At 43.8% G+C, this 16,798-nt stretch overlaps 1 protein-coding gene across 1 annotated transcript in view; it reads right to left on the bottom strand.

The window, feature by feature from the left end:
* The window catches only part of POLR1B (RNA polymerase I subunit B), a 498,537-nt gene that overhangs the window by 225,332 nt on the left and 256,407 nt on the right, over positions 1-16,798 (bottom strand). The window contains exon 9 of the mRNA XM_044057995.1: positions 12,510-12,791. Within this exon, the coding sequence (XP_043913930.1) occupies positions 12,510-12,791 (282 nt within the window). The remainder of the gene's footprint in view (positions 1-12,509; positions 12,792-16,798) is intronic.

Genomic DNA, 16,798 nt, shown 5'->3' with positions numbered 1-16,798 from the left:
AATTCTTTAACAATCTGCATGGACTTAGCTTTTACTTCCATCTTTTTATGAACCTCTTCTGCTTTGGAGACAAACAAACAGCCCTTATTCAAAGGAGCGTCTAGTAACTTTGATTTGACATGGTCTGCTCCTTGAGCCAAGCATGTCTTTTCAGTACAGAGCCAGTGACAGCTGCCCGGCAAGATACTTCTAGGGCGTCAAAGCCACACTGTAAAGTATGCCTGCTGACTTGGCTTGCAGAGTGCATAAGCTCCTGCAATTCTTTATTTTTTGCACAGTCTGAAAAGGTTGCAACTTTTTGTTTAATAAGTTCCATAACATGTTGCTGGTACTTCAGCATGTGAAACTGACAATTCAATGCCCTAATAGCAAGAGATGCAGAGGTATATACCTTCTTACCCCATCTATCCAAAGTTCTGGAATCCCTGTCCAAAGGGGTGGGATTCTTGGCTGTAGTAGCCTTGATACCTTTAGGCCCCTGGGAAATGATCGCTCGGTCAGCAGTAGGATTCTTGAAAATAAATGTGTGAGTTTCAGGTACTCTGTAGTACCTGTCTAGTTTCCCAGGGCAGGAGGTAAAGTGTCATGAGTAAGACTGGATTCCATAAAAAACATCATCCACAACATCCAGGACAGGGGGCATTGCTAAGGGCCTGTTTTGAGGCAACTCTAGAAATTCTCCGAGACAAATCTAAAAATACAGAGTCTCTTTTTGGACTGAAGACAGTCTTGGCATTCCCACTGGAAATGCTCTCGTAAGGTATGCAAGGTTTCACCAAAAGAAAAATCCTCTGGGGGGGGTCAGAGGGAATGGATTCCTCTGCATTTGAATCCTCATAAGCAGATAAGGGCATGTCTTCATAATCAGAAATTTCAGAGTCATCGGACTCCTGGTCTGTAGAAGCTGAAAGGGAATGGACTCTGTCTCTTAGCAGGGGGAGGCTGACTTCCCCTAATCAGCGTAATAAGGTCTTCAGCCATTCTAAGCATTTGTTTTTGTGGCATGGGAGCAGGTGCATGCGCTTTGGTTGTTGGTTTTCTAGGCACAGTGTGTACTCTGGGCCTAAGAAACTCTGTAGTCTTGGTTAAAAAAGAAGTCGGTTTGAGTCGAACATCGGTAAAGCGAATAACTACCTCAGAAGCCGGTGCCTGCTAAGCGGCTATGGACCCATCCAAGGTAGATACATCTGCAGGTTCCATAGTCGAAGAAGAGTCTTGCAGCATACAGGACTCTGAATAGGTCTCAGTAGAGGCCTGCAAATCCATTGAAGCAGGCATCAGGGGCTGCAAAAGCACCTCAATGAGTACCTGCGGACTGGCGACTAGCTTAACGGAAGCATCGTTGGCAATTTTGGACTATGCGGTCTGTCTCTGTCTTTATCTTTATGTTTTTTCGGAATATCGGTAGTTGGATGGCTTACCGAAGCCATTTCAGAATACAGAGACCGAGAGTGAAAGAATTTAGCAACAAAGAGAGCCCAACGACAAATGGTCCAGGCGTTAAATAAGGCACTAAACCGACAGTGAGGGACATCGTGGTTTGGGTCTAAACAGGTAATGCATTAAGAATGAAAATCTCTGTGAGGTACTTGCTTTCTGACATCGGTTAGAGCAAGAAAAAATTATCCCCAATGGGGTACTTAGCTTTAGAAGACTTCAGGATTATTAAATTCGTAAATGAAAATTCAGGTAGCGGCCGCCCGGCACTCGTGCGAACTGCTTCTGCTTCGGGCTCCTCAGCAAAAAAGACTGACGTAATGGCATCGGCTGCCTGTTTTTATACCCCTGACGACCTGACGTCAGTCCTGGAGTGACAGCATCCGACGCAGAAATACTAAGTCTCTGGTATTCGGGCAGACTGCGGGCTACCTGCAGGCAGATAACCCAAGTGTAATGACTGCAACAGTGAAACACAAAGAACATCATCAGCTGTTTGTCTCCTATAAACACACAGGAAAAGGGAAAAAAAACTGTGTCAGAGCAGACAATTTTGAGACAGTTGTCTCATAATATTTCTTTTTGTTATTCTCACCATAACAAGCCACTTCCAGGCCAGGTTAAGCCCACTCTAACAGGACTTTAGCTTCTTTTGTCGACTTCTGGAAAGGGGAGGACACTAAAACTATTTAAAAGATAGTAACTTGGCCATTTTTAAATACTTTTAAAAAGCATTATAAACTGGAGTCTTTTTCTAGGTCCTGAACAGGTTTCACCAAAACCATTCTCCAGGGGTTCCTGGATTCTTAATCTACTTCCTTCTCCCTATATTTTACTAAACTATGTTAATCTACCCTAATAAACTATCACTACTGCAACAGTGATCTAATGTTGACTTTATTACAGATGAGTAAGTAAACTTAGCATAACAGTAGATGATCAGATAGATCACTGTTGCAGTAGCCGCATCCCCACTTCTTTGATTTATTTATTTTTATTGTCAGGGTGGGGATGCATACATGTATATAGTTTCTCTTGTTTTACTTTGATTCTTCTAAAAATTCTTCCTTTCAGAGCTATGGCCTCCCTTTTTGGGACAAGAACACTCTGAAGTTTTCTGGCACTCTACCGAGCTCCAGGCAGTCAGGGCACATGGAAAGTGCCTTTAATATTTTTAAATCTGGCCAGTTGGTCATATCCTTAGCTACAGCAACAGTGATCTGTTAAAACATCTACTATTATGGCAAGTTTACTTACAAAACTGTATTATCTCTGTGGTTTACCAGATTTAATCATTACACATTCAGACTTGCAACCTGTACATTCATCCTCTGTAACCCACAACTAAGCCACCTGTTGATTCATTATACTGTGCAGGGGTTGATAAAACCATACCAGAAATATTTTCAGTGTGGGCTATGGTGTCAAAGGCTTTCGCCAAGTCTAAGCACACTGCAACAATGCTTAACCTTAAACCTACGGCCATGCTTAAGTGTTCAGTAAAAGTCAGTCAGGTTAGTCAATCTATTTATTACCTAGGAAACCAAGCTTGTATGGATAGTGATCCATATGTGATGTGTGCCTGTTGTGCAGTTTCCGTAAACCAACTAGTAACCTTCTCAAACGTCTGCCAACAACAGACACAACATATTGGTCAATAATCTTCATCCAAATGCAGGTCACTACTATTATGTATCAACATGAAGTCTAATAACTGCCATTCCTTGGCGAACACACTTTTGTGTAGAGCATAATTAAATATGAAAACAAATGGACAGGCTAGGATATCACCAAGTGAAGCACATTAAAGAGACAAAAAGTATCTGATCCCATACTGGAAGCATACCTCTCAACAGTCCAGATTTTCACAGAATGCCCAGATTATTTCCCCATATTTTTGATCTGTTCCTCATAAATTTGTGGGATTTTTTTCTGGCAAACTATTCAGGTTTGAAGTCACTAAATAATGACAGACATTTGAGTTTCAGACCTCATATACTTCAGAATATACATAATAATTCAAAACCTGCTGTTCTGGTAACTAAGTTTATAGAAATAATTTTTTTAAATCTGTCCCTGTTTTTGGGCGTTTGTCACCCCATTATTTCTGACTTTGTCCAGATTCCTTGCACTGAGAGGTTGAAAGGTATGACTAGAAGCCTTTTTACTATAAGTATGAGAAAGAGTGCATTCAAGCAAATCATGAATTAAAGATTTTCACAACAGTAGAATAACTGCTAATCAAAGTGTTATTCTACTACAAAGATACATATAGACAACATATTTAGTTTATGCAATCACATAACTGCAGTGCTGTCCAACTTTAGAGGGGGAGAGAGAGGCTGCTCAGAGGTTAAGTCTGCTCTTTTCAATGATCCTGATGCATCATTTGATCTTCTTGTTTTTTTAAAAAGAGTGCTGTAATTTTTACAGATGTGATACCTATTAATTTTAGGTTTTGTAAGCTTTTCCAATTTCATGCCACCCTGTTTACCAGCACTCTTTTGTTTGGTGTTAACCTTTGCAAAGCATAAAAGTACAGTTTTGTACACTTACCATAAATGTAGATGTTCGAGTGTATTCACTGTTGCAGTCATCACTTGTGGGTTATCCCTGCTGGGTAGCCCTCGGTCGGCCCCAATACCAGAGTAAAGCTTTCCCTCCTGCGTCAGCTGTTCTGTGAGTGTGGCTAATGTCAGGTTGTTGGGACTATAAAGGGAGACAGCCAACACCATTACATCAGTTTTTCTTGCCCCCAAAGGGTTGGAGCCCCAGATAAAATGTATACATTAGGCAAGAAAGGGGGTAAGTGGGAGGGAAACAGGTCTGCAACAGTGAATAGAGTCAAACATCTACATTTATGGTATGTGTATACAACTGTACTATGTTCTTCATGTTTCACTGTTGCAGTCATCACTTGTGGGAAGAATCCCAAAGCTGAGGAGGTGGGTAGAGGAAAGTTGTAAAATTATGGTGATGCTAGCATGCCCTGCAGGATTGCTGATGCAAATCCTGCCCTGGTTTTAGAGAATGTAGCTAGCTGGTAGTGCTTGGTGAAAGTGTGCATAGATATCCAAGTATCAGCTTCCAGAATTTCCTTGGTAGGAACCCCCCTCAGAAAGCCTGTGGAGGTAGAGGCTCCTTTTGTGGAGTGGGATTTGACAGTTTTGGGAGGACCCTTTCCATGGAAGGTGTAGCAGAAATGTATGCAATGACCGATCCATTTGGAAATGGTCTGCTTAGTAATGGGTTTCCCCTCTGCCTCAGGGGAGAACGAAACTAGGAGTTGGTCAGTTTTCCTGATTGATTTGGTCCTGTCAAGGTAAAATCTCAACTGTCTGTGCACATCTAAGGTATGCAGAATTCTCTCCCCTCTATTTGTTGGTTTAGGAAAGAAAGTAGGTAGGTGTATGGCTTGGTTAAGGGTTACATCAGAGACCACCTTAGGCATAAAGGAGGGGTTGGTTCTTAGAGAGACCCTGTCTGCATGGAAGATGATGAAGGGCTCAGTGGCCATAAGAGCCTGGAGCACAGACACCCTCCTATCAGAAGTGATAGCTAACAAAAGGACAGTTTTCCAAGAGAGGTATTTGAGATCTGCTGAGGAAGCTGGCTCAAAAGTCAGCTTTTCCAGGACAATGCTTAGATCCAAAGCTGGTGCCAGTGGCCTTCTAGGTGGTCTGATGTGAGCCACGCTTCTGAGGAACTGCTTCAAGAGGTGTTGAGAGAATAAAGGCTGATCTGCCTGGACATAGGCTGAGATAGCCGAAGCATGAATCTTGATAGAGGAGTAAGACAAACCCTTATGGAGGACCTCTGCTAGGTAGTCTAGAACCAGTCTCTTCCACTTAAAGGAATAAGATTTCCTGGTGCTGGGTCTATGAGCCTCCTTAACAATGCCTAACACCTGATGGCTGAGGACTGAAGAGTTATCTGCCTTTGAGGAATCAGCCATGCTGTTAGCTTGAGTGTGGCCAGGCCTAGATGCAGGAGCTTCCCTCCTTGTTGTGTGAGAAGGTCTGTGGTGGACGGCAGGGGAAAGGGAGGATGCATGCTCATGCTGAGGAGCATGGGGTACCAGTGCTGCCTTGGCCAGTCTGGAGCAATCAGGATAGCCCTTGGTCCTTCCTCTCTGATCTTGAGTAGTACCCTGGGTATTAAAGGAAGTGGAGGAAAGGCATACACAAATAGGCTGCCCCAGTGGAAGGAGAGGGCATCCATCCTCCAGGCTTTTGGGTGAAAGTCTAAGTCTGATGAAGAGGTGAACCCTTGAAAGCACTTACTTACAATAAATTGGATATTCTACTGTGTTACATCCAGTGCTACAGTGTTTTTTTTCCTCTTTTGGGTGAAACTGTCTTGAGCAGAATTTGGTCAGTTGACAGTTCTGGTAGCTTGCATAAAGGTCTGTGTTTCATTCCCCCCAGATGTGACTGATCTGTAAGAAGGTCTCCCTGTGCAGCTGCCACTCATGGGGATCCATGATCTGTCTGCTTAAGTGATCTGCCAGGGTGTTTTGCTTCCCTGGAAGGTATTGAGCTATGAGATGCAGTCCCAGATGGGAGGCTGACTGCCAAATTTCCATGGCAAGGTGACACAGGGGGTAAGAATGAGTGGCCCCTGTTTGTTTATGTACCATATGACAGTAGTGTTGTCTGTCCTGATTAAGAGTACCCCGAGTGACAGATGCTTTTGAAAGGTTAGGATAGCTCTGTGCACCGCTAGCATCTCTTTCAGATTGATGTGGAGACCTAGAACCTCCTGTTCCCCAAAACGCCTGGGTTTGCAGAGTTCCTGCGTGGGATCCCCAGGCAATGTCTGAGGTATCCGTGGTCAAGATTTGATTCTGTGGCTGAATGACAAAGGGAAAGCCCTTGTTCAGGGAGCAAACCTGGGCCAACAAGAGGAGCTCCTTCCTTAAGCAAGGAATTGGTGGGAGTTGGTGCTCCAGAGACTGGGAGTGTTGGTACCAGAGGTTCCTTAGGTACCACTACAGTTTCCTCATATGCAATCTGACAAGGGGTATCAGTAGGATGCAAGAAGCCATGTATCCTAGGGCTTTCATTATTTTCCTGGCTGTGAGGTGGGTCTTGTGTGCCAGCTGTTGGAAGTAGGACTGAAGAAAGGTCTGCTTCTGGGGGGGGGGGGGGGGGGCATTTGCATGGATGTGTCTAGTAGGGTGCCCAGCATTTGCATGGATGTGTCTAGTAGGGTGCCCAGGGAGGTAATCCTTTGTGTGGGTAGTAGCTGGGATTTCTCCAGGTTGATGGTAAATCCCAGTGAGGTCAGTAGGGTCTGCACAAAAGAAAGAGAGGTCCTGTAGGAGCTTTTCCTTGGTTTCTGCCTGAATGAGGCAGTCGTCGAGGCAGGGGTAAATGTGTATATCTCTCTGCCTGCAGTAAGCAATGACTGGAGCCAAGCACTTTGTAAAGACTGTGGGAGCAGTGGATAAGCCAAAGGGCAGTGCAGAGAACTGAAAGTGCTAGGACCCTGCTCTAAACCTTAGGTACCTCCTGCAGGACTGTCTGATAGGAATATGCAGGTAGGCATCCTTCAGATCTAGGGTCACTTATCCAGGCTTGTGGCAGGACCATGAGTAGTCGTTTCTGTAGTGTCAACATTTTGAATTTTGGAACCAGAAGGGACAGATTCAGGGTGGAGAAGTCTAGGATGGGGAGCCATGTTCCCTCCTTTCTGGGATCCAGGAATAGTCTTGAGTAAAATCCCTTCCCAGTCTGTTCCTTGGGCACAGGTTCTATAGCACCCCGGGCATAGAGCTTTTGGATCTGATGAATAGCTTCTGCTGTCTGGTATGCAGGGACATCTGGGCAACCTGACCTCCTTTGTGCTTCTTTGAAATAGAATCTGTACCCTCTGGTAATAACTTTCAGGACCCACAGATCTGAGGTGATGGCCCGCCAGTTTTCTGGGAAGAGTGAGAGTCTTCCTCCTAGCTTGTCTGGAGACCTGGGGGGCAGAGGGGGTAGGGAGTCATTGTGAGTCCCCGGTGAAGGTAGTGGGCTTAGAACTTCCCTGCCTTGGGGCGGTAGTGGGTCACTGCCTAGTTCTTTGTTGACTGTGTGCCTGCGGCCTAGGGGTTCTGTCCCTGCATCTCTTTCTCTGCATTGGCTTTGCTTGAGAGGGAAAGGACCAGTGCTTAGTAGGGAAGTTTCTGCTGAACCTGGGTGGATGCACCTGCAAAAAGTCCTTGACAGCCTGCATGGATTTGGATTTGTCCTCCATTTTCTTGATGACCTCCTCGGCCTTGGGGCATCAAAAAGTTTGGATTTTACCTGGTCAGGCAAAGGTTGCTCCCTTAACCAGGCATGCCTTCTGATAACTGATAACTGATCCTGTAGCTGCAGCCCTGTTAGAGGCTTCTAAGGCATCAAAACCACAATGCAAGGAGTGCTCTGCTACCTGAGAGCTAGACTGTATAAGGTCCGTTAATTCTCTGGTAGTGCTACTGTCAGGCATGGCAGATATTTTCTGTTTAATGAGTTCCAGCACATTCTGCTGAAATTTTATCATATGAAATTGACAATTTACTGCCCTCGCATATGAAGTGGCTGAGGTGTAAAACCTTTTTACCCATCCTGTCTAAAGCTCTGCTTTCCTTGTGAGTTGGGATGGGGTTTTTAGAAGAGCTAGCCCTAGCTCCCTTAGCCTTGAGTAATTACTTCAGGGTCTGCAATAGGGTTTTTAAAAAGGTATTTGTGTGAGTCTTGCACCCTGTAGTATCTGTCAGGTTTTCTGGGTGCTGGGGGGAGAGAATCTGGAGAGAGGGCAAATTCTAGGAAAACATCCTCTACAACATCGAGGACAGGTGGAATGGCCAGAGGCTTATGCTGAGGCAAATCAAGAAATTCCCTTAGTCTCTTTTTAGACTGGGGGAAGTCCTGGGCCTCCCATTGAAAATGCTCTTTGAGGGTATTTAGGGTTTCCCCAAAGGAAAGGGGGAGAGACAGACGGAATGGGACCATCAGCATCAGAGTCCTCAAATGCTGCTAAGGGCTGGTCTTCCATGTCCAACTCCTCTAAAACAGAATCAACTGATTCCTGGTCAGTGAGGACCTCTGGGGAGATGTCTCTTTCTTTTGGCTGGTGTAGGAGGGTGGGGTTGGTTACCCCTGATCACAATCATCAGGTCTTCTGCCATTCTGAGCAGTTGCTGCGACTGAGAGGCAGGCTGGCTAGTAGTAGGTCAGTGGCTAGGGCCCTGGGAAGGGACCTTTTTGGTGGTAGATTTAGGCTTGGGCCCAGCTGGGTCAGAAGCCTTATACAGAGTCAATTTGACCAACGGCATTATCGTCGGTCTAATTCTGACTTTGGATGTCAGAGGGGTCTCAGAGGAAGCTGGTGCCTGCAAAGCAGCTCCGGACCCAACCTTGCGAGGAAAAAGCGACATCCCGGCAGGAGGAGGGTGATCAGGCGGCATACCGGACTCCGAATGGGTCTCGGTAGAGGCCTGCATTGAGTTCAGCTGTAGCCTTGCTTTCAGTAAAAGTTAACTGTTGCCCAGAGTCATCAGAGGGCCTAACTTTTAGAGGCCTATCCTTATCTTTGTCCTTTTACTTCCTAGGTAAGTCGGAAACTGTCTGAGAGACCGATGCCATTTCGTGTTGCTGGAAAAATGACTAAAATGCCTCACTACAATATCAGCTCTTCTTCTTATAGTATGAGCATTAAAGAGGGCACAGAACCAACACCTTGGAACGTCGACGTCTGGGCCTAAACAAGTGACGCAGAGAGAATGGAAGTCTCTGCGTGGGATCTGCTTTTCACAACTGAGACAGTTATTAACTTTCTCTGACATCAGCTTAAGGCAAGAAAGGATTCTCCAACAGTTAGCTTCAGACGGTTGTCCTCACGCTGGCAACGGCTGACTGACGCACTCGCAAAACTGCTTCTGCTTTGGGATCCACAGCAAGAAAGACTGACGTAATGGCATCAGCTGTCTCCCTTTATAGCCCTGACAACCTGAAGTCAGACATACACAGAACAGCCGATGCTGGAGGGAAACCTTTACTCTGGTATTCGGGCCAGCCGAGGGCTACCCAGCAGGGATAAACCACAAGTGATGACTGCAACAGTGAAACACGAAGATCATCATCATATTTCTAAAAAGCTAGGCCATTCTGGTCTTCCTTCAACCGAATAAACTTGTCCACTTAATGTTTACTATACTTTATTTTACCACATCTGCAAGTTTATAGCTGTATACTAGTTATTTTAGGGCAAGTGGCCCTTCCAGCACAGTAAACTCTGTTCCTAGGTGATATGAACTCCTTTTTAACTTTTTACCAGAAATGTTAGAAAGAAGTAAAATCATACCTCTCAACCTCTAACAGCAAGAAATCTGGACAAAGCCATACATAAAAGTGTGACAAAGGCCCAAAAATAGGGACGATTTTTAAATGTTGTTCTTACAAACTTAGAAAGTTGATATAACAGGTTTTGCATTAGCATGAATTTTATGAAGGATATGAAGTCTGAACCTCAAATATCTGTCTTTATTTTCAAACTTCAGTCTTACCACTAATTTGCCAGAAAACCATAATTTTATGAAAAATGGACCAAAAATATGAGGATAAAGTCTGGACATTCTGCAAAAATCTGTACAGTTGAGAGGTAGGAGTCCAATATCTTTTGATAAAATCCAATGAAGAGTTTTCTGGCCTCTGATAAGAAAGGATTCAGTTATTCAAAGTAGTTAAACTAAAATTTACAGTTCCAAATGTGATGAACCCATGCTGTTACCCTAGTCTATCTGAGGGTAACTAAAATCAATCACCACAGCTGCTGGACAACAGTAAAATGATGTTGCTAAAGTCCAAGTGCTGTTCTACATTCCTACCAGGAGTAGGTAACAAATCATAACTGATGAAAACTGTGAATACTATAAGCTTGACAACCAAATAAAGAACATATATTTTAAAACAGCAGGGAAAAAAACCTAAAATATTAGCATTCAGAATCTTAATGTCATAATGCCAGCTCTAAGGCAGAAAGGTTTTTGCACTGAATAAACCCCAAATGACCATATTTTGACCAACAGCCTAGGAACCTGAGAAGATACTCAAAGAATGATAAAGTAAGTGGGTGACACTGGCTTACCAACCCCCCCAGGGGGGGAGTCAATGTAGACCCTTGTTGTAAAGGTGCTGCCTTGGGAAAGAGCATAATTGCTGCATTAAGGAATCTGATGAGCATAAGCCATCCAAACAGGACACAGTACTGTAGCAGGGGGCTGTAGTTTCATGGAATCCTGCAACAGCTCAGCATATCAGGCACTGAACAGTTCTTTCCAGTAGAGGGGAAAGTTAAGAATATTCAAACTAATGCCCTAACTCCTTTTGGAGGATGGCCATAATCCCTATAACTCAATTCCCTCTTCTACTGCCCATGGGCAATGCTACTGAAAAGAACAAATGTATGAAAAAGGGAAAAGGTTTAATGGAAATGCATGGGACAACAAGGGGCAAACAAATGTGAAAAATATTATAACATATCTCCCTTTCATAAAATATACCCGCCATACCACACAAATATACCTTATTACATGGAACGTTACTCATTCTGTGTATTAAAAAATTCCATGTTCTACCCTTACACTAAAAGGGTCTGTTGCACATTCATTGGTACAAATGCCATGTTCATGTTAAATAACACAGATTCATATTAATTCACTAAAAGATTTATTTTTATTTTCATTTGTAAGCATGAATAAACCATTATTAACCATACTTTTAAGCTTTCTAGCTGAAGGTGTTAGCAGGTGTTCCACATTTTGCCAATCTGTTCCACATTGTGAGAGGTAGTGTTCCACATTCTGGATACAGAACTTTGAAAGCTAAGACACCACAACTTCAAGTTTTCCCATTCTGCTGCTCCCAAACACTATGAGCTCAGTTATTCATACCCTAAATCTATAGCAATCTTACATAGTGCTCAGAATGTCCGTCCTTCTTCTTCTTCTTTCAGCTTTTTCCCAGTTAAGGGTCGCCACAGCGGATCACCTGTCCGCTCATGACTGGCAGTGGAGTTTTACAGTGTCGAGTTGCCAGCCCGGTACCCAACCTTCCACAGAAGGCAAACACATGCACACACTCACACCTAGGGCCAATTTAGTGTGTCCAATCCACCTACAGCATGTCTTTGGGATGTGGGAGGAAACCGGAGCACCCGGAGGAAATCCACGCAACCACAGGGAGGACATGCAGACTCTGCACAGAAGGCATCCCAGCCGAGTATCGAACCAGAGAACCTCTTGCTGTGAGGTGGCAACGCTAACCGCTGCACCACTGTGGCCACCCCTCAGAATGTCCTTCCCCATTACCAAAATCCATATGTATTCACAACTTACCAAGCTTACTCTACTCAGGTGTATATTTTTCCAAATTCCTATGCCAGCCTCTATATTTATATCTTCCAAATAATGTATCCTTTTGAGAATTATTTGTATCCCAGTAATAGTAAAAAATGAACAGAATGACAAGGGCAACAACAGTTCAGAATAAAAGCCAACACTCTGAAACTTCCAGTTCTCTTACAATATTTTGACAGAAAAAAGGTTTAGACCACACATTACTCCTCAGTGTCAAACCAATTTACAAAACCATATCTGTCACTATATAGCAATGAAATTACCTGCTCTAACTCAGTCCGGTAGCTACAGGGAAAATGTGAATAAAATGTGCACTGGCATTTTTTTTACTTATTTATTTTTTTTGTAAAGCCCCATCATCTGCTCAAAAAGGGCACTTGTACAAATGTTGTAAAATGTTTCCTTTACTGCAAATTACAGCCACACTGTAAATGATAAAACCAGATGTACATGATTACCCTTTTAAGTACAATTACTGCATAAGAGCTAAATTTACAGCAGTGCCACTCTTCACTGCAGTTCTTTGTGCATAATAAGCAGGGCAGGAATGACAGCAGGCCAAACTTAGATGTATGCTTTGCAAAAGAAAATTTACCTGACAAAAAAATAGGCAAACTCCAGAACTCCAGATATACTCTGCATCATCACATCTATAAATGTACGCTGCATTTAGTGTACATCTTACCTAGAGAGCAAAGAAGAGCTGGCAGAGTAACAGTAAATAATGATTCAGTAACGATTTCGCAGGTTGCAGTCATGTGGTTCATCAAACCGCAGGGCTCCCCATCTGGTGTGTGCACAGGGCAGAGGAAGCCCCATGACTCTGGCAGCAGTTTGCGCACTGTGGTGGTTCTCATCTTTGCAAAAGCAGCTCCTCTGTGGATACAGCGAAAATGGGACAAGTAACGGATGAAGTTGAGTTTATCAGCCACCACACAAAGTCCAGAATCTTGTAGCATGCCCAGGCCTTTTCAAGATAAACCAAACAAAACAAAGTTAATATTACATTTAATAAATGTTGATTCTTCTAAAAATATGGTTTCTATTGCATCATTATGCCACTATGGATTTTAATATGCCTAAAGGTTTCAATGAAATAATCTCATCCCTCAACAGATATTCTTATTCCAAGGACATGCATACAATTAACTATTCTCAATGTAAAGACCAAGTAAAACCTCTGGGCCAGGATTCAGAAACAAACAGCACAATGTGTTAGGCAAAACTGCATGTTAAGTGGTGACATGTACAGTAGAACAAATTCAAAGGCATAAGAAATGGCATTGTACAACCTGTCAAACAACATGGTAGGTGTCATATGGAAATGATAATTAAATGAGCAACAGTATGGTAATCAGACCAATTGTGAATGCAAAGGAAGGTAAACATAGTGGGGTGATTCACAAAAGTATAAAAAGTGCTAGGCAGGTCACATCGGCCAGCAAATTTGTACACCATTATTTCTTGGTGAGCAGAGACGAGACAGACACCATGCTGAGATACAAGGAGTAGCATCTGCATTAGCTGAATAGCATATGTTAGGAGCCGTTCCCACAGCCAGTGTCCACGATGGTGCTTCTTGTCACCTTCCATTTTACAGATGAAGCCAACCATGACTAACATACCATCACCTCCATGACAATGACATAGTTTAACACTGCTAAGTGCACAGAGACAACATATAGGAACTGTTAAGTATGTACCATCCTTGCAAGGCATTCTATGGGATGAGTGCAATACTAATTCCTGTGGACACAAAAGGATGTGTAATACAGACCCTCCTTGTAACACGATCTTTCAGGCAGCCATCAGAGGGCAGAGTAGGTGTATCACAGATATCAGGTTCATGAATACTACATCAATTCCTTGATGTTATTTTGCAGCATGCAGAGCAACATATGCATCTCCGCTCAAACTGCAGAGGACAGAAATGCAACAATGCAAGCATTCTACAAAATAAGAAGTCTTCCTGAGGTACCCACATCATCATCAAGGGAGGGAATACTGACTGTATCCACATCATCAAGGGAGGGAACACTGACTGCACCCACATCATCAAGACTGTGCCTGGTCCACATGGACACCAGTGTATCAATCAGAAGAGATTCCACTCCATCAACTGCCAGATGGTATGTAACATACATGGTACTATACTCTGTGTCTGTGTGCTATTCAAGCAGTTCTTACAATTTCCAATTGCGGCACGTCACTTATACAATTTGCGTGAGGCAGCTTCCCACAGGGATATGGTGATGCTAGATATGCCATATAGCCATGGAGTATGAAACTGTTAAACATCCCACACAGCATGGCTCAGATGACACACAGCTCTACACTGTTGCAGACCCTCAACATTATACAGCATGCTTTTGGACTATTACAACCCTCCAACATTGTAGAGCAGGTGTTTAGACTGCTGAAGGTCTGCTTCAACTGCTTGGAAACCTCCTGTGGCATGCTGTGCTATTCTCTAAGAGACCTGCAGCAAGATATTTTTTGTCTGTACAATGCTGCACAGCATGGCCATACATAGACAGCTGAAACGGGGGACTGCTATTAGAGAACCAAAGAAACCAGACCCAGCAGCAGAGGAAATGCTGGTCAAAGAGCCATCAGAGGAACTGGGCACGGGGAAGGCAGAGGTGAGCAGTATACACTACAGCAATGGCAAAGAGGCAGTCTCCAGTCCACAACTGTGGGAGAGACTTGACACAACAAAGATCAAAACTGAAGCATACAACAATGCACCCAGCCTATGCTGTACAGTCCACTGATGGGCCATGCTGTATATCGCATAGTTCCTATCTATGTAACACAGCAGTGACAGCAGGGCACACTGTTCATTATTTGTACAGAGAAAGGGATAAGCAAAAGGCACACTGGTGGAAGGAGGTACTATGGATGTGGAGTGAGCAATATGGCTAGGTGACTAGAGGGAACTGTGTATACTGTATAGGGGGATGGTGGGATGCTTTCTGAGGGACAGGGCAGGTGTCCAGAAGTAGTAGGTATTTGGTCAGTATGGGTGCCAGGGGACATTATTCCTGCAGACAGTACTGCCTGTGCATATCTGCCTGTGAAGTGTTGTGGAACAGCAGGTGGAAATGACTTAAGACAGTGAACATCCTTAGCCATCTCTTCTGAGGCCTGGTATGGACACCCGCTGGTAAGGACAAAGATGACATGTGTGATCATAACCTCCTAGCTGTGCCATGTGCATGTCTGGCACAAATGCTACATCAGTGTAGGTTGGCTACACCATACTGCAACAGGATCAACACTGGTAGGTGGCATGGAAGAGGTAGTAGTATGCGTCCTACCTCTCCTGAGGGATATACCCACAGTGGAATCAGATAAACAGCAACCACTAGAATGGCATCAGACTTGGTGCACAGAAGAAGAAGGCTCAGAGGAAGCAAAGGAGGATACCAGTGCCTGTCCAACACTCCAATCTGATCTAAGCACTGCAAGCCTTTTTGTACATCATCACACAAGATGCACAGTAAGCCCATCATCTCTGCTATGGAAATGGTGGCAACTGCCTCTGCCTGGATGATTATCCTGCACATCCATATTATATAATGTCCATTGTGACACACAATTTGGGCAATGAGCAGGAACTATAGAACTGACAGCCACTGGCTGTTCCTAACTTCTGTAACCATGCTGGTGTTCGAGCAGAGAGCAAGGGTGCTCCCACTGTAAGGGTGCTGGGATGACCTGCCCATCCACAGGGACTGGAGTGATGAGGGAATCCACAGGTAACACAGTGTCATTGCAAATAGGTGGTACTGTGCCCTCTACAATTACTGTTTCCAACTGTCACACTTGCCTTCAGACTATGCTAAGGTTAGGCCATCACCATCAGCCTCTGATGAAGCATTGACATTAACAATAACTGTAGTACCTGTGAAAGCAGACATATAAAACATCCAATGTAACACTGCTGATACATGACAATTCCACTTCCCAAAGTTGCAACAGTACAGACAAAAGTCATGTAAGCAAACACATTTTGTGTCAAAAGTCTTTATATCCGCATCCCAGCCATGCCTGTATGGAAGATATGGAAGTGTTAAATATCTGTGTGCTCAAGGCATTGGTATGCCACAACAAAGTGTTACTGACATAGGGAAATATCAAATTGATGCATCCATGATTAAGACATGGGCTGGGGTGACCACTTCAGAACCAACAACCAGGCCTATACTAGGTATCATCATCCCTTGACAGGGGCAGCAGGATGTCTTCTATGATGGTGATGGCAGTCTGAAATGATCAGCACCCACCAGTGGCCATTCTCTCTTGAGCAATGATGTGGGCTTTTGTACATGCATGCAAAATCCTATCAGTGACCTTCTGATGGACCTGCTGTGGCCAGTGACTACATTAACTTATACAACCAGCTCACACACATTTCTGGAAGGTATGCTCAGTTTTATCTTTGCTTAGAATCTGCATACCCTGCTCTCAAGCAGCTGCAGTAACATACTAGTCTCTGCCTGTGAGAAAAAATGGTGAGAATTACTTTAGGCTCATTTGCTGCTATGGCACCACGTATGTAATTATACATGTGGACATGCGCTTATGGTCAGTGAACAAGCACAATGTAAGCTCTCCCTTTATGCCAGAGTTCATCAACTGCTGTGCACTTAAATAAAACTGCAGTTGTGGTGGCAAGTCCACATTTGTCAGACAGCATGCCACCTCTACAGAGATTCTAAGAGACCCAAAAATAGAAATTATCGAACTCCAAACCACACTAAACAAAATCAACCATCAGTATATTACCGGTTACAGGACACCTTCCAAGACCTCAGAATGCCAAGAATGAATTCTGGTAGACTAACTACCCATCAATTGACTGGAATATCTAAGTATACCTCCAATGCAGGATAAGCTCAGCTGTTTTTTAGACCTAACAAGTAAAAACTCGGTGGACCAGATTGATGCTAGACCAACATGAGAACAAAA

Source organism: Protopterus annectens, chromosome 1.part2 (genome assembly GCF_019279795.1).
Source record: "Protopterus annectens isolate FY-2018-M chromosome 1.part2, PAN1.0, whole genome shotgun sequence".
In the NCBI taxonomy this organism is placed as follows: Eukaryota; Metazoa; Chordata; order Ceratodontiformes; family Protopteridae; genus Protopterus; species Protopterus annectens.
This window is presented reverse-complemented; position numbering and strand designations above follow the sequence as displayed.